The sequence below is a fragment of the Lepidochelys kempii genome, chromosome 16 (assembly GCF_965140285.1).
Source record: "Lepidochelys kempii isolate rLepKem1 chromosome 16, rLepKem1.hap1, whole genome shotgun sequence".
NCBI classification, from domain to species: Eukaryota; Metazoa; Chordata; order Testudines; family Cheloniidae; genus Lepidochelys; species Lepidochelys kempii.
The window spans coordinates 3933683-3961591 of NC_136395.1; the positions used below are offsets into that span (position 1 = coordinate 3933683).

Sequence of the window (27909 nt, forward strand, 5' to 3'; positions counted from 1 at the left end):
TCAACCACACCATCAGGGGCTCATTCACCTGCACGTCTACTAATGTGATATATGCCATCATGTGCCAGCAATGCCCCTCTGCCATGTACATTGGCCAAACTGGACATTCTCTACATAAAACAATAAATGGACAGAAATCAGACATCAGGAATGGTAACATACAAAAACCAGTAGGAGAACACTTCCATTTCCCTGGACATTCAATAACAGATTTAAAAGTAGCTATACTTGAACAAAAATACTTCAAAGAGAAATTGCAGAGCTACAATTCATTTGCAAACTTAACACCATTAATTTGGGCTTGAATAGGGGCCTGGGAGTGGCTGGCTCACTACAAAAGCAATTTTCCTTCTCTTGGTATTGACACCTCCTCATCAATTATTGGGGGTGGACCACATCCATCCTGACTGAATTGGCCTTGTCAACACTGGTTCTCCACTTGTAAGGTAACTCCCTTCTCTTCATGTGCCAGTATATCTATGCCTGTATTTGTAATTTTCATTCCCTGCATCTGAGGAAGTCGGGTTTTTTACACACAAAAGCTTATGCCATAATAAATCTGTTAGTCTTTAAGGTGCCACCAGACTCCTCATTGTTTTTGTGGATACAGATTAACACGGCTACTGATACATGGTCATCAACAGTAATTTATTTTTCAATTCATAAAATGCACCTATTGGCATGTCAAAGTGTATGCACAAAAAATAAAATCCATGCGTTACAACCTAGTGTGACACAATGTCATCTCAATCTCCAGTCTAAAAGAAGTTAATTATACTTTGTGTCGTTTGCCAGCCTTGTGACTTCCATGTCAGCATTTCTAGTGAGAGAGGTACTGTTAATGCTAATCTCTTACCCTTTAATTTGTTTTAACACATGAAGGGAATCAGACCTGTGAAGTAACAGCATTGAAACTAAAACAGGCTACCTTTACTGTGTAGCTGTTCTGTGTGTTGCAATGCTCAGCAACATCACAGCCTTTCAAAGGGGGAAGCAAAGTTTCTGCAAAATGAAGGAAAGAAGAGTTGATGGGATACAGGGAAAGCAGGGCTTTCACTTGCATCTCACCCCATGTAAATCTGAAATGAATTAAAGTAAATAGTGTTGGTGTTGGGTTCCAGTGCCACAGGTTACCTTTGCTTCTGTCACTCACAGTGAAAGTAGCGTTCAAAGCCTTCTCAGAATGGATCAATTCCAGGGGGCACAGGGAGAATCACCCTTGGGGTCTAGTTCTGCTGGGTGAATTCCACCGTTAGGTGGTGCTTAGGTTATCTTGCAATATTAGAATGCGAAAGTTGAACAGCCATGTTTCTGAAGCATGGGCCTGCCTGTATTGGCCCATTTAAACATGGTGATGGAATACGAGCCATTAATCTTCTCCTTCTGTCCATCTGTAGGATGGCACTGAAGTGGTCGTTAAAGAAGTGCTGGCAGGAGACAGTGTCCACAGCCTCCTCAGCATTCTTGATGTTATCACGGTAAGTTCCTATGCGTGGGTGATTTTTCTGACACCTTGCCATATATCAGTGCGCCTGTCAGAGCTATGCAGCCTTGGCACATTAGTGTTACATTTGTCACCTTGATTCTTTCCTGGCATCTCTTTGGGTAGTGCTCCTCTAACCAATTAACAAGCCACATGCCATAATTGAAAAGCTCTCTGAGTGTACATTTGAATTGACTGTTTACGTGTGATTATTTCCTCACCTTTCAGCTGTTGGCCTTTGAACCCCTCCCTGGGTTTCTTTCTTCTAGTTCGTTTAAAGCAAACAGACTGAATTTTGTTTTTCTTTAAGATGTTTGGTTATGTTTCCAGCACTTTAACTCTGGGAGAGGTAGCTACGTGACAGCCATTGAAACTAGGAAGACCCCCTCTCTCCCCTTCCCCTCCTCCGCCCCCCCCACCACTGCTGTAAATTTAGTTCCATGGTATATCAGTGACTAGGGAAAATGTATTTCCCTACATTGGGGGCTCAAATTAAGCCAAGTCTTATATTGCGAGTACCTAATTGGCATGGAGCAAATAGCAGCTACCTTTATTTTTAATTGGAAGGGGTGGCCTGTGCAGAAGACAAGTCCCACCGTGCAGTGCTCCATCTGTAGCTGAGCTGCTTTCTGTGCCGAGGAAGCTGAAGCATTGCATGCTGGAGCCTTTGATACCAGCAGGGTGAATGAATCCCACAGAGGCTGAAGAAGGTGGATGTGGGCCTGGGATCCTGTAGCCTGCAGGCTGCACTTTGACCACCCCATCCTCTCTTACACTTAGCATCATCAGCAGGACACCTGAATAAAACCCCACATCTTGCCATCTTAGGATGTGGGTGCTGTCTACAGTGTATGCATCCTGAAATACCTAGACAGAGCACACATAGTACCAATGATTGTACTGTGCCTGCATGACCTTGAGCAAGTCACCCCATGCCTGCAACTAATGGTGGCAAAGCTAGGATTAGGATCCACAAGCTCCTGGCCTTAGATGGTGTGGCCTATTTAATTACTTAGTCAATTATTTTTATCTACTCTAATTAAAAATAAATCTTTCAGTTTATAACATAGCAATTATACTGTGAAACAAGATAATGACTTTCATCCTTCTTAATGTTGCTCATACTGCCAGTGACCATATATGGGTTGTACCCTCTAACTTGTTTTGCTTATACGCTGATGGACTGGCTGATGAGATACTTTACGCTGATTGAAACAAAATGCATGCTACTAACTAGAATTCCAGGGGGGATTTTCTGGACTATTGTGTGTATTACTACTGCACCTATTTAGGATTTGGTAAATACAAGGTGGTGAATTTGCCTCTTCCAGTAGTGCACAGGCATGTGAGTATTCATTGGAGGGTGTTGGAAGCAGAGGTGGAAACAGAGTTCAGTTGTCAAGCTCTGCTATTAATGATACTTGTCCTTGTACCCTGTCTCTCGTGTTTGGGAGTAGCTTTCTATTAAGAGAAGCCACAGACTCTTAAGTTTAAGTGCTGGCGATTCTAACAATCCTGAAAGGTTTTCTGCTCACCACTTTTAGGCTGGGGAGTCCACAGTGCAATGCAGACATAAATATTTCTATTTCCATGGCTCCTACAATCAGCAGTATTCCATTATCTAGGTTTGGGCATGCTTCTCCTGTAAAGTGATGGCATGTCATTCAGGGCAAGCAGACAGGTTGATAAAAAGATTTATATTGTGTAAGTCTCAGTCCTGCTTTCAAATCCCCATTACTGGCTGACCTAGCAGTACCTCCATCTTGCTTACCTCCCTCCAAAACCTGTAATGAAAGCATTTGTCAAAGGGCGTGAACCACAGGGATGCCAGTTGTGTGGCACACCAGCCAACATGCTCTTGGCTAAATAGGAACAATGCTCCTCTAGAAGACTATGATCACTCTGAATGGCAACCACAATCAAATGACAAAACAATACAGCAGTTACAACTGTTACGAAGTTAGAAGTAAGATCTCAATTATTAATGATTTATTCATAGTACGGTAGGGCTGCAGGTGTGCCAGTGGTGCCACACAAACCTACGGGAAGGCTTAGTCCGTATCTAGAAGAGCTTATAACGGAAGCAGATTTTCCACTGGAAAAGCGGCAGGTTATCCTGTTGAACTCACCTGTATGCCTGCCTTTTACAGACTAGGTCCAACCCCTTTGAATTGAGTGGCTGATTTTTGTTCTGTTTTTCCTCTGTTTTGTTCCTTGTTAATTTCACCAAAAGGAGTGGTATGAAACTGGCATCAAAAGACAAGAAGAGAGAAAATGACATTGAGTTAGAAAAGTACAGAGAGACTGATTTATGGCATCCAAAAAAAGTGTTGAATGATACTTGTCAAATTTTTAGCTTTTTTTTTTTTTTTCTCTTAAACTGAAAATCAGAAGCTGAAGTAGGGTTCACAACGATGTCAAACATTTTCCAGCTAATGGATGTCAGCAGGGAGATTTCTTAATGATAGAATATTGGCTAATGCTATAGCAGATTCAGCTGTGAGCTCCCTTGTTTAATTACGAGCTAACTTGTGTAACTAAACAAGGTTGGGCCTGGTCACTGCTTGGATGGGAGACCTGCAAGGAAAGCTCAGGGTGTTGCAGGGCATGGTGACGCTTGTGGCTGTTGCGGAAAAGGTGATAAGAAGGGGCAGGTAGTTCAATTTAGCTGTCACTGTTCCCTCTAACAAACTCAGCTAATGCCTCTGCTGTGGAAGAGAGGCACAGTCTGACTCTGACAAACTACATGTGTTTGGTCGGGAAGGAGAATACTAATGCTTCCCTGCAATGTTCCCGCTAATATTTTCCATCCATGTGTGGAATGAATTTTGTTATGTGCACCATATTGAGGTAATGTGCAGATGTGTGCCACCAGTAGAAACAAAAAAACCTAGATACAATATATATTTAAAAAAAGTTACCATAGGGACAATTATTCCAGCCAGGACAGGTTAGGCATTTTAGAACTTACCACTCAAAGAATTAAATTTAAGCGTAAGAGAAATAAAAATTATGAAATGCATATACCAGTCAAAATAACTAAAATAGCGCACTTTGAAAGAAGTAACAAGAACAATAATAATACAAGTATGTGTTGGGAGGTGTGTGTGAGAGAGAGAGATGCGTTTGCCCTTTAAGTACGCTCCCCTTGTTAAGTAGATTGGCACCAACCAGTCTGAAGCCTGCTTGTTCAGACACAGCAGCAGCTGCTCTCTCCGTCCCACTCCCGAGCCCTGTTGTGTTTCCCCCTCCCCTCTCTGTGGAGATGGGGCAAAGAGGAAGAAGGGGGAGGGGGACACCCTGACATCAATATCCCCCCTCCCTCCCTGCTCTGCGCAGCAAGCAGGAGGCTCCTGGGAGCATCTGGCCAGGGGCTCCAAGGGGGAGGGCAGGAGCAGCGTGGCAGTGGGGGGGGGGCACCTGAAGTGCGCAGCCCATGATAGGCTGCTGGGCGGCCGCGCAGCTGAGGGGGAACTTAGCTTCCCTGCCTGTTCCATCCAATGGAGCCAATGTGGCTTGTCCAGGTGGAGAGTTGCTCTAACCTGAGCCTTAGTGGGAGCACTGCAAGCGTTCTCTTCCATCGCATGTTGTACACCAGGCAGCCTAGGGACCAGCGAGTGCATGGGAGCCTTGGGCCCTGTCCTGTCTGGTGTGTCGGATGCAGAGGCAGAGCAGAGCTGCCACACTATGGCCTGGAGCATTGACTCCCCTCGCTGGTGAGCCGCAGCAGGTCTGATGGTGGAGAAGGCAAGGCAGCTACTGCTTCCCTGCCTTCTCCTGGCTCTTCCCCCTCCCTTCATATTCCCACTCACTCACTCACGTCACCTACATCGCTCTGCTCACAGCCTTCCTTCCCTCCAGTAATAGGGCAGCGTTCTGATGCTTAACAGAGTGTGGCTGACAACATTTCCCATGTCCACTGTCTGTCTTTGACATTCAATTTGGCAATGACAAATTGTAGCAATAACATTAAAGCTTTAAAATGTCCAGCTTGATGGCTTGGCCTGTGTCTGAGAGACTGCACAGCTGAGCTGTGGGGTGAAATTTGAAGGCTGTGTTACACTTATGCTTCAGGATAGAGGAACTCAAGGAAATATGAGGAAAACATAGAAGGGTTTCAGAACAGGAACATCTTAAAGTGTTTCCTCTGCAGAACCAACTATTTCTCGTCTTTAAAAAAAATAAAATAAAAAAATAAAAATTGTACCATGAAGAGTTAAATATCTGGCCAAATTTGGAGGCTAAGTGAAATTTTTAAACGATAAAACAGAAGGATTTTACTGAGGTCACTAACAATGCGTCCAGGGTTAGTAATACTATGAGCCAAGCTATTTCATTCAGAGGTAGCCCACCTACACTCTGGAGCATTTTTCAGGGTTGTTTGTATTTTGAAGGATCTTGTGGTTCTCTTTTTTAAGTGGATTTGCAAAACTGGATCCAAATGACGTTGCTGGCTAAAGTAGTTTTGATTTAATAGGGAAAAAAGCAAACCCTTAAACAGTTTCCAGCTCACAAAGAAGAAGACTGTTAGCAAGGGCCTCCATATAGGTGTGGTGGTGGCAGTGGGGAGCCCTGGAAAGTAAAGTGCGGTGGGAATCCTTCCTTCCAGCAGCATAGAAGTAAGGTAAGACTTTCTCTATAATGTAGCATGAATCCAAAGTTAACATTGGAGGTTCTGTGTTGGAAGCACAAGATGGTCCAGTATAATCCATATTGACTAGTGTAAAAGGTACAAGGTACTTCTGAATTGTGAAGCGAGTCAGGCTCCATGGCCTGCTGATGCTTATGCTTATTCCAAGTATATTGCCTTCAATTTATGTTTGAATCATTTAAACAACCCAGTAATGTTTAAACCTCACTTTGGAAACCAACAAAACTAAGCGGGATCAGTGGAAAAAGGGGTGGCCCTCACACCCTGGGCCAGCACAGATATGTGGCATTAGGGACTGAGATAGAGCTCTGCCTAGTGGGATCCTCTGCCTTGATTTAATTCTCCACGTGGCTTGGGATGGGATATCAAGGGGAACATAAGAATGGCCCTAGTGGGTCAGACCAAGGGTCCATCTAGCCCAGTATCCTGTCTTCTGACAGTGGCCAGTGCCAGGTGCCCCAGAGGGGATGACTAGAACAGGTAATCATCAAGTGATCCATTCCCTGTCACCCATTCCCAGATTCTGGCAAACAGAGGCTAGGGACACTGTTCCTGCCCACCTATCCTCCATGAATGTATCTAGTTCTTTTTTGAAACTTGTTATGGTCTTGGCCTTCACAACATCCTCTGGCAAGGAGTTCCACAGGTTGACTGTGCATTGTGTGAAGAAATACTTCCTTTTATTTGTTTTAAACTGTCTATTCATTTCTTTTGGTGACCCCTAGTGCTTGTGTTATGAGAAGTAGTAAACAACACTTCCTTATCTACTTTCTCTACACCAGTCCTGATTTTATAGACCTCAATCATATCTCCCCTTAGTCATCTCTTTTCCAAGCTGAAAAGTCCCAGTCTTATTAATATCTCCTCATATGGAAGCCATTCCATACCCCCATTAATTTTTGTTGCCTTTTTCTGAACCTTTTCCAATTCCAGTATATCTTTTTTTGAGATGGGGCGACCACACCTGCACACAGTATTCAAGATGAGGGTGTACCATGGGTTTATATAGAGGCAACATGATATTTTCTGTCCTATTCTCTATCCCTTTCTTAATTATTCCTAGCATTCAGTTTGCTTTTTTGACTACTGCTGCACATTGAGTGGGTGCTTTCGGAGAACTATCTACAATGACTTCAAGATCTCTTTCTTGAGTGGTAACAGCTAATTTAGACCCCATAATTTTATATGTATAGTTGGGATTATGCTTTCCAATGTGCATTACTTTGCATTGATCAACATTAAACTTCATCTGCCATTTTGTTGCCCGTCACCCAGTTTTGAGAGATCCTGTTGCAGCTCTTCGCAGTCTGCCAGGGTCTTAACTATCTTTAGTAATTTTGTGTCATCTGCAAATTTTAGCACCTTGCTGTTTACGCCTTTTTCCAGATCGTTTATGAACATGTTGAATAGTACTGGTCCCAGAACAGACCCCTGGGGGCCACCACTGTTTACCTCTCTCCATTCTGAAAGCTGACCATTTATACCTAATCTTTGTTTCCTATCTTTCAACCAGTTACCAATCCATGAAAGCACCTTCCCTCTTATCTCGTGGCAGCTTACTTTGTGTAAGAGCCTTTGGTGAGGGATCTTGTCAAAGGCTTTCTGAAAATCTAAGTACACTGTATCCACTGGATCACCTTGGTCCACATGCTTTTTGACCGCCTCAAAGAATTCTAGTAGATTGGTGAGGCATGATTTCCCTTTACTAAAACCATGTTGACTCTTCCTCAACAAATTGTGTTCATCTAGATGTCTGACAAAATTGTTGTTTATTATAGTTTTAACCAGTTTGCCCAGTACTGAAGTCAGGCTTACAGGCCTGTAATTGCTGGGATCGCCTCTAGAGCCCTTTTTGAAAAAATTGGCATCACATTAGCTATCCTCCAGTCATCTGGTACAGAAGCTGATTTAAATGATACATTACAGACTACAGGTAGTAGTTTAAACTCCATCCTAATTCAGTCATCCCCTTGCCACCCACTATCCTGATTGCCTCTCTTGATGGAGCGGAGCCCCCTTCTGGTTGGGATGAAAGTGGGAGAGATGCTGGATACCCAGAAAAGGGAAACATTCTGATCCCAGTAATTCAGCAAACAATAATAAACTTCTCCTTACAATGATAGTTTTGTGGCTGCTCTCCAGGGAACGTGCTTATGGACTTATTGATCTTTTTTGTTAATTCTGAAGTATTTTCTCAGTCCTGCATTAGTCCTTTTGTAAACCTTTCCCTAGCAACACAGACTTATCATGTGCTTGTTGTTAATTTTGCTGCTAATTACCCAGTAACCATCAAAGAACAGAATGTTTCCTGGGAGCTGATGGCTCAAGGGGAAACCAGATTAAACCCAGTGAAATGTCTTGTGTCAAGGTGGCTGTTGCCATTGTAAGTTCCAGTTTTTGGTTTTGTTTCTGGTATTTGTGCGTCTGTGCATAGTATCATGTGACTCATGTCTGATACCGCTTCAGCCAGTTACCAAGGCATTAACAGTGTTAATGCCTAATACAGTAGCCAGTTAGTACTGTTTTTCAATAGCCAATTTTAGTTATTGATGGGCTCCTGCAAACAGGGAGGAATGGGCTCTCTAGATCCAGCTGTACTGATGATCATGAGTGGAAACTAAGCTGTGATTAGGAAAATTCCTGTTGGAGCATTGATTTAATATTCGCTTAACTAGCGAGAGAGAGACCCTCTGTGTGAGGTTCTGTGGGGACTAGAACCTGGAGCTGCAAGGTGCGGGACGACTGATATCACGCCACTACCTGACAGCTGTGATAAGGCTGTATGCATTATTGTGTAGACCCTATGGAAATAAACACCACCTCAGAAGGCCGGACAGACAGCTTCTCTTGTGGCCGCTGTTTGGTCCAGGTGTGCTATTTAAGCCCATGAGGAGATCCAGGAAGTGTCCATCCAATGAGGTGGACACCCCAGCAGTTGTAGCAATGGGCCTGTCTCTTGGCTCGCCCTTGGACTCATGGCTCCTGACTCCAGCTCTGTCCCTCAGCACTGTTTCTGGCCTCTGAGTACCACTGCTGTGTCCACTAGGCACAAACCCTGGTCATAACAGTCTGTGGCTGTGTGGATATATGTCTTTCTGTGGGGTTCTTTGTTTCCTAGCTGCTCTTAATCTTTTCAGGTATCTTTCATGTAACTTGACTTGTATGTGCCATAATGGCTGATGACTGATCATGCTGTTGAATCACTCACTCAGCTCACTGTATCATATGAACAAAACCCTTAATTTAATGCCAGGCTCTAGCAATCAGTCTCTCTTGATCTGTTCATTAATTTTACAGCATGTGGAGATGAGGCCCTATCCTAATGTCAGCAGATTTACTAATAGTTAAATGGTGATAAGAATAGATTTTTATTAACTAAGTGAAGTAGGAATGAAAAAATTAAGTAATGATTCATGAGCTGAAAATGTATTGTGTACTGAGCAGGTCATGAATAATTGACTGTTTTTTAGAATCTATCTACATACCCTTTTCTCTTGCTAATCAAATATTAACACTTAGATGGGTGGCATTTTCCAGACTGCTAGTCCAATGCATATTTTACATAGTGCCACATTTGTCCTGATCCCAATGGGCTTGACAAACTACATATGCATACCACCAAAATGTAGCTGGCTTTTGGGGAGAGGACAGACCACAGTATACTGTAAAACAGTGAGCAAGAGAGGAATTACTAGCCACGGGCAAATCCCTACTGTAATCAAAAAGTGCTATGCTACTGTTCACACTGGATACAAGGATTATCTTTTCAGGTCTCTCTGAAAGATTCTCTCTTGCCTGCCCCCACTCCACTTATGCTCACTAAACCACATGACACTCATTTTATCTAAGAAGGTTGAAAAGATGAGTCAACCCTGCTGAGGTTTGAACCTGTGGTTACAAATAATTGTTCTGGGTACTTTTTGAAGTCTCAGGTTTATACTGCAAAATTGCCTATTTTTCATACACATAAATAAATATGGTAGCAGAAAAGTTATTGACAAAGATAGGAGTAGTTAACATTCCACAAGAATGACTTAGAGAAGGGTGAGAAATCTGATGAGGGTTGGAGCAGAGGGTGGCTGTGTCACGGAGTCACCGGGCAGTGCTCTGGAACTACTCCTGACGAAGGCCTTGGAGCATTCAGCATTCGCTTTTCACACTGTGTGCTGCAGGAGGTCATCTAGTCCAACCCCCTGCCCAAAGCAGGACCAATCCCCAATTTTTGCCCCAGATCCCTAAATGGCCCCCTTAAGGATTGAACTCACAACCCTGGGTTTAGCAAGTCAATGCTCAAACCACTGAGCTATCCCTCCTAAAATAGAATAAGAATATGGATTACTTCAGAATTACTTTTTTCTATTAATTCTTAAGTTTACTACAAGGAAAGGAAACCCCTTGAACAAAGCAAAAAACAGTCTTAAGTAGAGATGTACAGATAACATGGAAATTACTGAGAGAATCTCCAGAAGCGGGGTGACCTGCCAGAGAACTTAAGAGCAGATAGCTGGATAACTGCACTGCTTATTAACCTGAAACCTCCTAGGTGTGTTTGCGGCTGGGTGTTCTGGACTGGGCTTGAGTGGTTTTTGAGGGGAGAGCGGGAGGTACTGGGAGGATTAAGCGTTTTAAAATGTTTAACTCTAACACCCCCCCCCCCCCCCCCGACTTCAAATGAAGAAAGTAAAGCCTGATTCACCACCAAATGGTTCAGGTACCAAGAATACATTGCACTGTCTGCCAAAAACCAAGCTGCTAATTGAGGGTATCCCTGGGATTCTCCACAGGTGAAGAAATGCCAGAGGGTTATTGTTTTAAGGCCAGCTGCTGAAATGGGCAGCCATGTTCACTCTCGTGCCCGGTTCAGGCTGGGCAGAGACTGAAATACAAAGTATGAAAGGTCTGTTTGAGGAATCCCATTGCTCCAAGTCCATCCCAATAACCCGACCAAGCCAGTCACAATGCCGCCTGCAGCCTGTAGCTGGATTTGAAGGACACCAGTTCAGTGGGGTTGTTGCTATTTAGATTTTCACAGAGTATGTACATCAATAAAACCTTGCCCAGCCTCTCAAGAGCCCGTACCCCCACCCGGAGCTCTCGCCCCCTCATGCACCCCAACCCCATTTTGTGAGCACTCACCATACAGTTTCTTTACCCAGATGTGGCCCTTGGGCCAAAAAGTTTGCCCACCCCTGGTCTAATCTACTTTTGTTGCAGTTTTAATAGTGTAGAAATTTGTTAGCTGCTAAATGTGAAGTTGTTTTGTATGACGCTTTTTGTTGATGGGAACATTCTGTGCAAGTCTGAGAAAAGTAGTAAAAAAAATTTCTTTTTTGAGTGGTGGAGGAAAGGAGAGAAGGAACAAGGAAACAGAACAATTTCTGTGCTCAGAAATTTTGTATTTGCTCTGTGTGTGTCTGCAAATTCTGCCCAGCTTGCTGGAAAGGGGTTTTTGAAGGTACTTCCTCCATACACACAATACTTGCTGTGTATAGTACTAGGGCTTCAGATCTTGTTATAATTTGGAACGTGCTGGTCTTTATTTTGCTCTTTCTTCTTTTCACTATTATTTATTATTTATCTGTATTATCATAGTGCCTGGGAGCCCTGGTCCTGGCCTAGGACCCCATTATCCCAGGCAGTCCCTGCCCCAAAGAGTTTTCTATCAAAGTATATGACAAGAGACAACAGGTAGAGAAGACAGACTGGAGAGGTACAAGGAAACAATGAGACTGTATTAATCAGGATGATAGGCAGTAGTCTCACACCAGCAGCCTGACTGTCTAGTTTTTTGTAGGTATTTCAGTCTGTCATTGTTGAAGTCTTTTTAAATAAAATTATAGCCTGTCACTGTGGGGCCCTTCAATGCATAATCCTTGCATCTGAAAATCAGCTTTATATTAATCCTCAGAGAAATACCCTAAGGCTTGGTCTACACTGCAGGGTTAGGTCGAATTTAGCTGCTTTAGGTCGATTTAAAAATGACTGCGTCCACACAACCAATCCCGTTCCGTCAACCTAAAGGGCTCTTAAAGTCAACTTCTGTACTCCTCCTCGATGAGGGGAGTAGTGCTAAAATTGACCTTGCTGGGTTGAATTTGGGGTAGTGCGGACGCAGATTGACTGTATTGGCCTCTGGGAGCTATCCCAGATTGCTCCATTGTGACTGCTCTGGACAGCACTTTGAACTCCAATGCACTAGCTAGGTACACAGGAAAAGCCCCAGGAACTTTTGAATTTCATTTTCTGTTTGAGCGTGGCGAACTCAGCAGCACTCAGCAGCACAGGTGACCATACAGTCTCCCCAGAATCGCAAACGAGCTCCAGCATGGACCGAAAGGGAGACACTGGTATCTGATTGCTGTATGGGGAGAAGCATCTGTGCAGGCTGAACTCTGATCAGAAAGAAGAAATACTAATATATATGCCAAAATCGCACAGGGCATGATGGACAGAGGCTACAACAGGGACACACAGCAGTGCCATGTGAAAGTCAAGGAGCTCAAGCAAGCCTACCAAAAGACAAAGGAGGCAAACGGTTACACCGGGTCAGACCCCATACATGCCACTTCTATGATCAGCTGCATGGCATTCTAGGGGGGACATTAACACTATCCCACCACTGTCGTGGACACCCGCTGTGGGGGAGTCTCACACAACAGGGAAGAGGATTTCGGAGATGAGGAAGAGGAGAGGAGAATGCGCAGCAGGCAAGCGGTGAATCCGTTCTCCTTGGCAGCCAGGACGTTTTCATCACCCTGGAGCCAATACCCTCCCAAGGCGGGATCCCCGACCCTGAAGCCGGAGAAGGCACCTCTGGTGAGTGCACATTTGTAACTACAATACAGGGTTTAAAAGCAATTGTGTTTAATGTTTGATTTGCCCTGAAGAATTGGGATGCTCTCCTGGAGGCACTCTGAAAGCCTTTGCAGAAGGTTTCTGGGGACGGCTGCCTTATTTCATCCTCCACGGTAGGACACTTTACCACGCCAAGCCAGTAGCAAGTATTTTGAAATCATTGCAGCACAAAGCATGGCAGTGAATGGTCCTGGGTTTTGGTTGCATTCAAGCAACATTTGGTCTATATCTTTCTGTGTTAGCCTCAGTAGAGTGTTATCATTCACGGTCACCTGGTTGAAATAGGGGAATTTTTGTAAGGAAACAGTAAAAGGACCCCATTCATGCTGGGCTGTTTGCGCTTGGCTAAAACGGATCATCCCAGAGAATAGCCATGTGGCGGGGGGGAGGGGTGAAGGGATCGTCTTGGAGAATAGCCACACGGTGGGGTGGGGGTAGGTGTGTGCTGCACATCCACCCAAAAACTGCAGCCCTTCCTTTGAAATGTGAAACCCAACCCATTGCTTGCTCTAGGAAAGAAGGGCGCTGCAGTTTGAAAACATTCCCACAGGTTATGAAGGCTTAAGAAGCCAACCCCATGTTCCAAAAGGCCTATCATGGCTGACTGGAAACCAAATTCTTTTGCCCAGCTGTGTGTAATGTGTCACCATAACGGTAGGCGCTCAATATAAAAGCAAAATGCGACCTTGTACCTGAAGCACATGTGCTGTCTACTATGAAAGAGTCTCCCTTTTGGCCTCAGAAATATATCTGAAATTTTACTCTCCCGTTTTATCTCCCCCAGGTGCAAATGTTTCTACGCTCCCCCTATCATCTCCTTCCCAGAGGTTATCGCAGATTAGAAGGCAAAAAAAACGCTCTCGCGATGACATGTTGAGGCTAATTGGGGAGCAAACGAACATGATGAAGCGTCTATTGGAGCTGCAGAAAAGCCAACAAGAGCACAGACCCCTGCTGCATCCACTGTATAACCGCATGCATTCCTCCCCAAGTTTCATATCCGCCTCACCCAGATGCCCAAGAACACTGGGGGGAAGGCTCCGGGCACCCAGCCACTCCACTCCAGAGGATGGCCCAAGCAACAGAAGGCTGTCATTCAAACAGTTTGTTTATTGTAGCCACACTACAAATCAGTGTGGCCTTGTCCTTCCCTCCTCCCCCACTCCCCGGGCTACCTTGTCCGTTATGTCATTTTTTTTTAATTAATAAAGAATGCATCGTTTCAAAACAATAGTTACTTTATTTCAAAGGGGGAAGGGTGGTTCGCTTACAGGGGATTAAAATCAACAAAGGGGGTGGGTTTGCATCAAGGAGAAACACACACAACTAGTCCATGTCTAGTTGGCAGCCGGTGTCAAGTGGAGTGCCCCAGGGGTCGGTCCTGGGGCCGGTTTTGTTCAATATCTTCATAAATGATCTGGAGGATGGTGTGGATTGCACTCTCAGCAAATTTGCAGATGATACTAAACTGGGAGGAGTGGTAGATACGCTGGAGGGCAGGGATAGGATACAGAGGGACCTAGACAAATTGGAGGATTGGGCCAAAAGAAATCTGATGAGGTTCAATAAGGATAAGTGCAGGGTCCTGCACTTAGGACGGAAGAACCCAATGCATAGCTACAGACTAGTGACTGAATGGCTAGGCAGCAGTTCTGCGGAAAAGGACCTGGGGTGACAGTGGACGAGAAGCTGGATATGAGTCAGCAGTGTGCCCTTGTTGCCAAGAAGGCCAATGGCATTTTGGGATGTATAAGTCGGGGCATAGCGAGCAGATTGAGGGACATGATCGTCCCCCTCTATTCGACATTGGTGAGGCCTCATCTGGAGTACTGTGTCCAGTTTTGGGCCCCACACTACAAGAAGGATGTGGATAAATTGGAGAGAGACCAGCAAAGGGCAACAAAAATGATTAGGGGTCTGGAACACATGACTTCTGAGGAGAGGCTGAGGGAACTGGGATTGTTTAGTCTGCGGAAGAGAAGAATGAGGGGGGATTTGATAGCTGCTTTCAACTACCTGAGAGGTGATTCCAGAGAGGATGGTTCTAGACTATTTTCAGTGGTTGAAGAGGACAGAACAAGGAGTAATGGTCTCAAGTTGCAGTGGGGGAGGTTTAGGTTGGATATTAGGAAAAACTTTTTCACTAGGAGGGTGGTGAAACACTGGAATGCGTTTCCTAGGGAGGTGGTGGAATCTCCTTCCTTAGAAGTTTCTAAGGTCAGGCTTGACAAAGCCCTGGCTGGGATGATTTAATTGGGTATGGGTCCTGCTTTTGAGCAGGGGGTTGGACTAGATGACCTCTTGAGGTCCCTTCCAACCCTGATATTCTATGATTCTATGATTCTAACTGTCACACCGAAGCCTGGCCAGTTGTGAAACTGGTTCTCAAAGCCTCTCTGATGCTCAGCGCGCCTTGCTGTGCTCTTCTAATTGTCCTGGTGTCTGCCTGTTCAAAATTGGATGACAGGCTATTTGCCTCAACCTCCCACCCTGCCATCAACGTCTCCTTCTTACTCTCACAGATATTATGGAGCACACAGCAAGCAGCAATAACAGTGGGAATGTTGGTTTCGTTGAGGTCTGACCTAGTCAGCAAACAGTGCCAGCGAGCTTTTAAACATCCAAAGGCACATTCTACCACCATTCTGCACTTGCTCAGCCTATAGTTGAACTGCTCCTTACTACTGTCCAGGCTGCATGTGGAAGGCTTCATGAGCCATAGGAGCAAGGGGTAGGCTGGGTCCCCAAGGATAACTATTGGCATTTCAATATCCCCAATGGTAATTTTCTGGTCTGGGAAGTAAGTCCCTTCTTGCAGCTGTTCATACAGCCCGGAGTTCCTAAATATGTGAGTGTCATGCACCTTTCTTGGCCATCCCACGTTGATGTCTGAAACTGAAGATTTCTTGGACAGATGTCAGGATATGCTTCTACAGGCACAGGGTTCTGAAGATTCAGAGCAGGCTGCGCAGCAGGGACAGGAGGACGGTGAAGAAATTTGGCAACATGTGACCTCCAGAAGAAGAAGGGGAAACGTCCATGTACCAGCAACGCAGATACAGGTAAATAACCGTTTTCATGTTCTCTCCACAGGTACCATTGCGGGGAGTGGCCCAGATGATACGTCTGGGGGAAGGGAGCAGAAGGAGACTCCACCAGTTGAAAGGCATGAGATGCACTGTCTTATGGTTGGGGGTTCCACGACCACCACTCCCAAGAGAAGGAGGCGGGTGGTGGTGGTCGGGGACTCTCTCCTCAAGGGGACTGAGTCATCTATCTGCCGCCCTAACTGGGAAAACAGAAAAGTTTGCTGCTTGACAGGGGCTAAGATTCTTGATGTGACGGAGAGTATGCCGAGACTCATCAAGCCCTCGGACTGCTACCCCTTCCTGCTTTTCCACGTGGGCACCAATGATACTGCCAAGAATGACCTTGAGCGGATCACTGCAGACTTCGTGGCTCTGGGAAGGAGGATAAAGGAGTATGAGGCGCAAGTGGTGTTCTTGTCCATCCTCCCTGTGGAAGGAAAAGGCCAGGGTAGGGATCGTTGAATCGTGGAAGTCAATGAATGGCTACACAGGTGGTGTCAGAGAGAAGGCTTTGGATTCTTCGACCATGGGATGGTGTTCGAAGAAGGAGGAGTGCTAGGCAGAGACGGACTCCACTTAACGAACAGAGGGAAGAGCATCTTCGCGAGCAGGCTGGCTAACCTAGTGAGGAGGGCTTTAAACTAGGTTCACCGGGGGAAGAAGACCAAAGCCCTGAGGTAAGTGGGGAAGTGGGATACCGGGAGGAAGCACGAGCAGGAGCGTATGAGAGGGGAGGGCTCCTGCCTCATACTGAGAACGAGGGGCGATCAGCGGGTTATCTCAAGTGCCTATATACAAATCCACAAAGCCTGGGAAACAAGCAGGGAGAACTGGAGGTCCTGGCAAAGTCAGGGAATAATGATGTGATTGGAATAACAGAGACTTGGTGGGATAACTTGCATTACTGGAGTACTGTCATGGATGGGTATAAACTGTTCAGGAAGGACAGGCAGGGCAGAAAAGGTGGGGGAGTTGCACTGTATGTAAGGGAGCAGTATGACTGCTCAGAGCTCAAGTATGAAACTGCAGAAAAACCTGAGAGTCTCTGGATTAAGTTTAGAAGTGTGAGCAACAAGGGTGATGTCGTGGTGGGAGTCTGCTGTAGACCACCGGACCGGGGGATGAAGTGGACGAGGCTTTCTTCCGGCAACTCGCAGAAGCTACTAGATCGCAGGCCCTGGTTCTCATGGGCGACTTCAATCACCCTGATATCAGCTGGGAGAGCAATACAGCGGTGCACAGACAATCCAGGAAGTTTTTGGAAAGCGTAGGGGACAATTTCCTGGGGCCAGTGCTGGAGGAACCAACTAGGGGCAGAGCTCTTCTTGACCTGCTGGTCACAAACGGGGAAGAATTAGTAGGGGAAGCAAAAGTGGATGGGAACCTGGGAGGCAGTGACCATGAGATGGTCGAGTTCAGGATCCTGACACAAGGAAGAAAGGAAAGCAGCAGAATACGGACCCTGGACTTCAGAAAAGCAGACTTTGACTCCCTCAGGGAACTGATGGGCAAGATCCCCTGGGAGAATAACATGAGGGAAAAAGAGTCCAGGAGAGCTGGCTGTATTTTAAAGAATCCTTATTGAGGTTATAGGGACAAACCATCCCGATGTGTAGAAAGAATAGTAAATACGGCAGGTGACCAGCTTGGCTTAACAGTGAAATCCTTGCTGATCTTAAACACCAAAAAAAAAGGCTTACAAGAAGTGGAAGATTGGACAAATGACCAGGGCAGAGTATAAAAATATTGCTTGGGGATGTAGGAGTGAAATCAGGAAGGCTAAATCACACCTGGAGTTGCAGCTAGCGAGGGATGTTAAGAGTAAGAAGAAGGGTTTCTTCAGGTATGTTGACAACAAGAAGAAAGCCAAGAAAAGTGTGGGCCCCTTACTGAATGAGGAAGCCAACCTAGTGACAGAGGATGTGGAAAAAGCTAATGTACTCAATGCTTTTTTTGCCTCTGTCTTCACAAACAAGGTCAGCTCCCAGACTACTGCACTGGGCAGCACAGCATGGGGAGGAGGTGACCAGCCCTCTGTGAAGGAAGAAGTGGTTCGGGACTATTTAGAAAAACTGGACGTGCACAAGTCCATGAGGCTGGATGCGTTGCATCCGAGAGTGCTAAAGGAATTGGCGGATGTGATTGCAGAGCCATTGGCCATTATCTTTGAAAACTCATGGCTATCGGGGGAAGTCCCGGACGACTGGAAAAAGGCTACTGTAGTGCCCATCTTTAATAAAGGGAAGGAGGAGGATCCTGGCAACTACAGGCCAGTCAGCCTCATCTCAGTCCGTGGAAAAATCATGGAGCATGTCCTCAAGGACTCAATTCTGAAGCACTTAGAGGAGAGGAAAGTGATCAGGAACAGTCAGCATGGATTCACCAAGGGCAAGTCATGCCTGACTAATCTAATTGCCTTCTATGATGAGATAACGGGTTCTGTGGATGAAGGAAAAGCAGTGGACGTGTTATTCCTCGACTTTAGCAAAGCTTTTGACACGATCTCCCACAGTATTCTTGTCAGCAAGTTAAAGTAGTATGGGCTGGATGGATGCACTACAAGGTGGGTAGAAAGTTGGCTAGATTGTCGAGCTCAATGGGTAGTGATCAATGGCTCTATGTCTAGTTGGCAGCCGGTATCAAGTGGAGTGCCCCAAGGGTCGGTCCTTGGGGCGGTTTTGTTCAATATGTTCATTAATGATCTGAAGGATGGTGTGGATTGCACCCTCAGCAAGTTTGTGGATGACACTAAATTGGGAGGAGTGTTAGATACGCTGGAGGGTAGGGATAGGATACAGAGAGACCTAGACAAATGGGAGGATTGGGCCAAAAGAAATCTGATGAGGTTCAACAAGGACAAGTGCCGAGTCCTGCACTTAGGACGGAAGAATCCAATGCACTGCTACAGACTAGTGACCAAATGGCTAGGCAGCAGTTCTGCAGAGAAGGACCTAGGGGTGACAGTGGATGAGAAGCTGGATATGAGTCAACATTGTGCCCTTGTTGCCAAGAAGGCCAATGGCATTTTGGGCTGTATAAGTAGGGGCATAGCCAGCAGATCGAGGGACATGATCGTTCCCCTCTATTCGACACTGGTGAGTCCTCATATGGAGTACTGTGTCCAGTTTTGAGCCCCACACTACAAGAAGGATGTGGAGAAATTGGAGAGATCCAGCAAAGGGCAACAAAAATGATTAGGGGACTGGAACACATGACTTCTGAGGAGAGGCTGAGGGAACTGGGGTTGTTTAGTCTGCAGAAGAGAAGAATGAGAGGGGATTTGATAGCTGCTTTTAACTACCTGAAAGGTGGATCCAAAGAGGATAGATCTAGACTATTCTCAGTGATAGCAGATGACAGGAGAAGGAGTAATGGTCTCAAGTTGCAGTGTGGGAGATTTAGGTTGGATATTAGGAAAATCTTTTTCACTAGGAGGGTGGTGAAACACTGGAATGCGTTACCTAGGGAGGTGGTGGAATCCCCTTCCTTTGAAGTTTTTAAGGTCAGGCTTGACAAAGCCCTGGCTGGGATGATTTTAGTTGGGATTGGTCCTGCTCTGGGCAGGGGGTTGGACTGGATGGCCTCCAGAGGTCCCTTCCAACTGTAAAAAGAAAAGGAGTACTTGTGGTACCTTGGAGACTAACCAATTTATTTGAGCATAAGCTTTCGTGAGCTACAGCTCACTTCATTGGATGCATACTGTGGAAACTGCAGAAGACATTATATATACAGAGACCATGAAACAATACCTCCTCTGAAACCTTCCAACTATGTTATTCTATGATTCTATGTCGGTGAAACGTCCCTTGTGATCCACCAGTGCTTGCAGCATCATTGAGAAGTACCCCTTGCAGTTCACATTCTGGTTGGCAAGGTGGTCTGGTGCTAAGATAGGGATATTCGTTCTTTCGCCCCACCACAGTTAAGGAACCCCATTGCAGCAAAGCTGTCCGGTATGACCTGCACATTTCCCAGAGTCCCTACCCTTGATAGGAGCAACTCAGGGGTTGCGTTGGCTACTTGGATCACAGCAGCCCCCACAGTAGACTTGCCCGCTCCAAATTGATTCCCGACTGACTGGTAGCAGTCAGGCATTGCAAGCTTCCACAGGGCTATTGCCACTCGCCTCTCAACTGTCAGGGCAGCTCTCAGCTTGGTATTCCTCCTCTTCAGGGTTAGGGAAAGCAACTCACAGAGTTCCAGGAAAGTGGCCTTATGCATGTGAAAGTTTCGCAGCCACTGTGAATCGTCCCATACCCGCAACACTGTGCGGTCCCACCAGTCTGTGTTTGTTTGCCTGGCCCAGAATTGACGTTCCACTGGATCAACCAGCCCCACTGCCGCCATGATGTCTCAATTGCCACAGGCCATGCTTTCAGGAACATCTGTGTCCATGTTCTCCTCAAAATCCTCTTCATGCTGGCGTCTCTTAGCCCAGTTCTGCATATACTCCAGAATAATGTGTGAGGTGTTTACAATGCTCACAAGAGCAATGGTAACAGTGAGCTGAGTGGGCTCCATGCTTGCCGTGGTATGGCGCCTGCATGGGGTAACCCAGGAAAAAAGGCGCAAAACGATTGTCTGCCGTTGCTTTCACAGGGGGGAGGGGCAACTGATGACATGTACCCGAAATCATCTGTGACAATGTTTTTGCCCCACCGGGCATTGGGAGCTTAACCCAGAATTCCAATGAGCAGCAGAGACTGCGGGAACTGTAGCTACCCAGAGTGCACCGCTCTGTAAGTCAATGCTAGTGACCGTAGTGAGGAGGCACTCCGCTGACTTAATGCGCTTAGTGGGGACATACGCAATCGACTTTATAAAATTGATTTCTAAAAATTGATTTCTATAAAATCGACCTAATTTCGTAGTGTAGACATACCCTAAAATAAAAGGGCCTTACTGCCTGAGCTCAAGGAAGCAACAGGGTCAGGAGGTTTTGTTCTATCCTTGAGCCTCTCATGGACTCACTCTGTGGCTGTGGGTGGGCAAGCCACTTCATCTCTCTGTGCTGCTGTTTTCTCAGCTGTATAATTCTGACCTGCCTTGCAGAGGGACGTGTGGGAGTCCGTGAATGGTTGTCTGCCATCAGTCATTGGACAAAATAACATAACTCTTGCAGCCCTTCCATTTCTAGTGGAGGAGAGTCCTTTCCCAGAAGTGTGCCTCCATTTTGGATTATTGCAACATCCAAACCCGGAAAGTCTGTTTTTTGAGTTAATGCTTTTTTTAAAAGTTAAAATAAAGCTAAATATAAAGCTACTAGAACTTTTTCCAGAAGAGAAAGGTGAGCCTGTGAGGGGACATACAGGGACTGGTGCACTTTTCCAGACTCCAGTTGAACCCTTATGAAGATTCTGAAAGTTTGGTTAATTAGTTTTAATTTTCTGTTGGGTTCTAGCTCTTTTGGGCTCCAACTGGGACTGGAGCTTCCAAAATGTCATGCAAGACTTATTGTGGGGGTACGTATGTCCTGACTGGGGGTATGAAATGCCATAGATCTCATGACAGAGCCCTGGATGAACAGCCATATGTTTTGGGTGCTTTTCCAGCCTTCAAAATTATGTCCACTAGTAGTTTTATAATTGTAATAATAATGTTTACTTAAAAGCTCCTTCATGTAGCTTTGTAAATTTACATGGTATTTTACAAACACATATACATGCACATTCTCTGCCCTGGAAAATTTGCAATATTAGCAAGATAAGGCAAATAAAAGGGGAATAAGCAATGACTTCCCTATATGGCAAGCTGGAGTGTAAAGCTACAGTGCACTAGCTTGTCATAAGAATGGCCATGGTGGGTCAGACCAAAGGTCTGTCATCTGCTACCACTGAGAACAGTCTAGATCCATCCTCTTTGGAACCTCCTTTCAGGTAGTTGAAAGCAGCTATCAGATCCCCCCCCCATTCTTCTCTTCTGCAGACTAAACAATCCCAGTTCCCTCAGCCTCTCTTCATAAATCATGTGCTCCAGCCCCCTAATCATTTTTGTTGCCCTCCGTTGGACTCTTTCCAATTTTCCAGATCCTTCTTGTAGTGTGGGGTCCAAAACTGGACACACTACTCCAGATGAGGCCTCACCAGTGTTGAATAGAGGGGAATGAACACGTCTCTCGATCTGCTGGCAATGCCCCTACGTATACATCCCAAAATGCCATTGGCCGCCTCGGCAAGAAGGGCACACTGTTGACGCTCATCCAGCTTCTCATCCACTGTAATCCCTAGGTCCTTTTCTGTAGAACTGCTGCCTGGCTATTCGGTCCCCAGTCTGTAGCAGTCCATGGGATTCTTCCGTCCTAAGTGCAGGACTCTGCACTTGTCCTTGTTGAACCACATCAGATTTCTTTTGACCCAATCCTCTAATTTGTCGAGGTGCTTCTTTATCCTATCCCTACCCTCCAGCGTATCTAACACTCCTCCCAGTTTAGTGTCATCTGCAAACTTGCTGAGGGTGCAATCCACACCATCCTCCAGATCATTATTGAACAAAATTGGCCCTAGGACCGACCCTTGGGGCACTCCGCTTGATACCGACTGCCAACTAGACATGGAACCATTGATCACTACCCATTGAGCCCAACGATCTAGCCAGCTTTCTGTCCATCTTATAATCCATTCATCCATTGGTATTCTTTCTGCAATTCATGATGGTTTGTTTCTGCGCCCTCAATAAGGCTTCTTTAAAATACAGCCGGCTCTCCTTGCTCCATCATAGAATGTCAGGATTGGAAGGTCATCTCATCCAACCCCCTGCTCAAAGCTGGACCAATCTTCAGTTTTGCCCCCGATCCCTAAATGGCCCCCTCAAGGATTGAACTCTCAACCCTGGGTTTAGCAGGCCAATCTCAAGCCACAGTGCTATCCCTCCCCCGAGTTATCCTCCCTCATATTTGCTTCCCAGAGGATCCTGCCCATCAGTTCCCTGAGGGAGTCTAAGGCTGCTTTTCTGAAGTCCAGGGTCTGTATTTTGCTGCTCTCCTTTCTTCCTTTTGTGAGGATCCTGAACTCAACCATCTCATGGTCACTGCTGTCTAGGTTGCCACCCACTTCTACTTCCTCTACCAATTCTTCCCTGTTTGTAAGCAGCAGGTCAAGAGGAGCACGGCCCCTAGTCGCTTGCTCCAGCACTTGTACAAGAAAGTTGTTCCAATGCTCTCCAAAAACTTCCTGGATTGTCTGTGCATTGCCGTATTACTCTCCCAGCAGATGTCAGGGTGATTGAAGTCCCTCATTAGTACCAGGGCTTGTGATCTGGAAACCTCAGTTAGTTGTCTGAAGAAAGCCTCGTGTACCTCATCCTTCTGATTCGGTGGTCTATAGCAGACGCCCACCATGACATCACCCTTGTTGCTCTCACCTCTAAACTTAACCCAAAGACTCTCAACAGGCTTTTCTCCTGTTTCAAACTGGAGCTCTGAGCAATCATAGTGCTCTCTTACATACAGTGCAACTCCTCCACCTTTCCTCCTGTACCTGTCCTTCCTGAACAGTTTATACCCATCCATAACAGTTCTCTAGTCATGTGAACTGCCCCACCAAGTTTCTGTTATTCCAATCATGTCATAGTTCCTCGATTGTGCCAGGACTTCCAATTCTTCCTGCTTGTTTCCCAGGCTTCTTGCATTCGTATACATGCACATAACATAGCTAGCCGATTGCCCTACTTTCTCAGTATGAATCAGGAGGCTTCCCGTCTTGTACTTTCTTCACACGAGTCATGATTTTATAACCCTCTATCATACCCCCCCTTAGTTGTCTCTTTTCCAAGCTGAAAAGTGCGAGTCTTATTAATCTCTCCTCATATGGCAGCTGTTTCATACCCCTAGTAATTTTTTTTTGCCATTTTCTGAACCTTTTCCAATTCCAATATCTTTTTTGAGATGGGGCGACCACATCTGCACACAGTATTCAAAATGTGGGCATACCATAGATTTATATAGCAGCAGTATGACATTTTCTGTCTCATTATCTATCCCTTTCTTAATGATAAGAAATGATCATCCTGGCTGGGATGATTTAACTGGGAATTGGTCCTGCTTCGAGCAGGGGGTTGGACTTTTATTCTATGATTCCCAACATTCTGTTCACTTTTTTGACTGCTGCTGCACATTGAGTGGATGTTTTCAGAGAACTATCCACAATGACTCCAAGATCTTTCTTGAGTGGTAACAGCTAATTTAGACCTCATCATTTTATATGTGTAGTTGGGATTATGTTTTCCAATGTGCATTACTTTGCATTTATCAATATTGAATTTCATCTGCCATTTTGTTGACTAGTCACCCTGTGCACCAAATAGCCATATAGGAAAGCCTGGAGTTAGTTTTTGTAGAGACTAAGTTTGAGATGGCACAGAGCCATCCAAGACAGGACAAAAAGTGAGAATTTGGGGCTAAAAGGGTTCTTGTATCCTGCATATAAGGGTAGCGGTTGGAAGAGTGGGAGCAGCTGAAGTCTCAGAATGCTGAGTAACACCAGTAGATAAGGAAAGAAGAGAGTTTGATGAAGCATTAAACATGATGTGGAATGAATGAGATCTCCCAATTCTCCGTTCACCTACTAACCAAAGTCCCAGAAACCAGGAGAGAACAGAAAAAGAGAAATGTGATCAGCAGACAGATCAAAAGATTAGGGGATAGAGAGGTGACCCTTGGATTTAGCTTGGTGGTCCCTTGTGCTCTTGATTAGGATGGCTGTGGTGGGGTGGAGAGGGTGGAAGCCAGACTGGAGAGGGTAATCCCAGCAGAAAGAATAGAAAGGATACTCCAGGATTTTGAAGATGGAAGAGAAGAGAGCATTACCACTCCAAATGGGAGAAACGAAAAATCCCACCACTCCACTTAATGAAAAGTTTATTGAAATCCATTTCAGAAATGTTTTATCGCATTCCAGGTCCACTTGGGAGGCCTCAACTACTTGTGTTTTGCTGTCACATTTGTAACCACAACAAATACTTCCCGTCAACAGTGCTTCAGGGAACCTGCAATTACTCTGCAGGTGACAGAACAATATGGAGAGAAACTCTTATCCCCAACTAGAACAAACAGTTCCCATTTGTTTAAAAAAAAAAAAAAAAAAGAGGAGGGGGGGAATGAGGTGCTCACTGCTGAATCTGTCCTGAAAGGCAGTCCCTAAAGAGTTCCCTGTATGTAATTATAATAAACTGATTGAAGTTACAGTTTAAACAGTGTTCTCAGTGCTGTTGATTACATTACAATGTGCTTGAGAGAACTGACAAGTCTGAGAACATTTTCCTCTGTTCTTCCTTTGAAGCAGCTTTTAGTACGTTCTGGCCAGTTACACAGTACAGCCTGCTTTTGAGGTTTTCGAAAACCAAGCTCCTCTCATCATGCTGATTAGTGTTTAAAAAGGAAAATTGGACCCAGGATAAATGGAAGGCTGGAAATGTCACAGTTATTCTTCTCTTAAGTGCCCTGCTGGATTTAGTGTCCTCTGCTCCTTTTTGTATTGTAATCTTTAGAGTATGATTTTCTCAGAGGTCCTTAAACTCTGTTCTGAAAGAACACGTCTACACAGTATTTTTAAAAAAAAAAAGACACGTGCTAGTGAGTCTCGGAGCCAAGGTCAACTGACTTTGGTTTGCAGGCCTGACGCTGTGGGGTTAAAAATACTGTATAGATGTTCAGGCTTGGGCTGGAACCTGGGCTCTGATTCCCGGTGGGGAGGGAGAGTCTCTAGGCACGTCTACACTGCAATTAGACACCCACGGCTAGCCCATGCCAGCTCACTGGGCTCGGGCTAAGGGGCTGCTTAATTGCGGAGTAGATATTCAGGCTTGGCTGCAGCCTGAGCTCTGAGACCCTCCCACCTTGAAGGGTCCTAGAGCCCAGGCTCCAGCAACGCGTGAGCGTCTACACTGTCATTTTCAGAGTGAGCCCAACCAGCTCAGTTGAAGTTCAGAATCGAACATCTGAAGGCGATCTGTAACCCAATCCTTGGTCTTTTGAATTACTACTATGTAACGTTTTATAAAGTTAATTATAAATCTTTATTGAAGAGAATTATTTTTATCCAGCAACTAATTTCCCCACCCATTTGCTTTAGGATCTGGTGGAAAATACAGTTGGTAAACAGTACAGGGACCTGTATCTTTAAAAAGCGAAGAGTGTAATTTTACTTTTTTCTAAAACAGTTTGCGTGGGAGTAGATGAAAAGCAGAATAATCTCGTTAGGTAGGAGCAGACTTTTAGAGGCTGGCTTTAAAGTGATGTATAAAAGGAAGGAACACTGAGCCCTTTTTGATTTATGTAAAAAGCCCTAAAAGGCTATGTGTGGTGTCCTTGAAATTCTTTTTAAGAAGCCATGCAATTCCAGGGCACAGACTGAGTAGATATTCAGAATTATAGACTGCACTCAAAACTGTCCATAGCCTTTTTACTTATTATAATATCATTCAGTACAACACCAGAGGTACAAACTGACTGGTCAACCACACACCTCATTTGGAACCGGAAGTACACAGTCAGGCAGGGGAAACACACACACACACACAAAAAGCAAATACTGTACAGAACAGTACTGTGTTAAACGTAAACTACCAGGAAAAAAAAAAGGGTGGGAGGAGTTAAAACAAAACAAAAGAACAACCCTAAAGTTTGGTCAGAGGTACAAACATTTCAGAGTTGTGAACAACGTCCATTCCCGAGGTGTCCGTAACTCTGAGGTTCTGCTGTACAACATCAGTATAATCCAGAGATACAGTTCATTTGATCTTGCTGTCCAAGTCCTGTGCTTTTCTTCGTCCAGGCTTCCTCTGTACTGATTTTACTAAGAATCCGTCAACTTTCTTTTCTAGAGAGGTGATAGCAGTGCAGAAAGTAACTTGTCTAGTGTTTTTATTCATCATTCCTTGGGCAGAAAGTTCCTCTGAGTCAGTGTCAGTGGGTGCACCTGACTGCATAGTGCTGTGGGAGGCCCTGGGTTGATTACCACTGACAGTATTACTTGTATGGAGCATGGATGGCATCTCCACATTCAGTGTCCTGCAGATTTTATGTAGTTGCTTTGTATTGCACAATGGAAGAAAATGTAAGCCCTTATGATGATTGAGTAAGCAAGAACTCCAGTTTGTTCTTGCATCAGCTTCCTGCTCAGGCTCCATCCCATAAAAGATTCTCCCCATTCCTCCATTTTTTTTCTGCTAGTTTTTTTTTAATCTTGGAAATAGCTAAATCAGGTCTTCATTTTCCTGGATTTTTAGGAGGACTCTACAGAGGACTGACATGCGCTTTCTCAGCACTCAGGGAAGTGGGGGAGCAGGGGCACTGAATCTTTTGCAATGAAAGCTTTTCTCCCAAGGGTTTAGCAAGAGTTTGAGTTGAACAGACATTAAGAAGAAAAACCCAAACAAAAAACAATCTAAAAATCTGTAGCCGCATTTCCTGTCTTGTGATGTCATTCTGCTGGTTCTCCAGTCCTCTAGCAAAAACAGGGAGGTCTAGACCTGATGTTTCTCATGTGAAAAACTGGGGTTTTTAAAAATAATGTTTCACACCTTCCTTTTATTGAAGATAAAAAGCATAAAAGGGAACAATCCTACAATTAAAAATATAAGCCTAGCTTCAGAATTTCTCCCCTCCTTTAAGATCTGCAGGCAGGTCTCTGTCTTCCCTATCTATTACACCTTGGTTCCAGAAGGGTAAACGTTCTCCACACATCTTGAAGGTCTTTTGGTCACTATTGCTTTCCCATCCACTGCCCCTGTAGCTCTTAGGATCTAGCCACATCTGGAAGAGTGGAAGTAGCAGATTAGTCTGTTTCTGCAGACTGTGCGAATCCATAGATTGCCATGGCAGCAAATATGCTAAG

The 27909-nt window shown here is 45.2% G+C and overlaps 1 protein-coding gene across 13 annotated transcripts in view; it reads left to right on the plus strand.

The window, feature by feature from the left end:
* The window catches only part of PNPLA7 (patatin like domain 7, lysophospholipase), a 443243-nt gene that overhangs the window by 56448 nt on the left and 358886 nt on the right, over positions 1–27909 (plus strand). For all 13 annotated transcript variants that reach the window (XR_012155226.2, XR_012155225.2, XM_073314045.2 and 10 more), the window contains one exon: positions 1398–1478. Coding sequence is in view for 11 of the 13 variants with exons in the window: in XM_073314045.2 (XP_073170146.1) it covers positions 1398–1478 (81 nt within the window). In the remaining 2 variants the exon portion in view is untranslated. The remainder of the gene's footprint in view (positions 1–1397; positions 1479–27909) is intronic.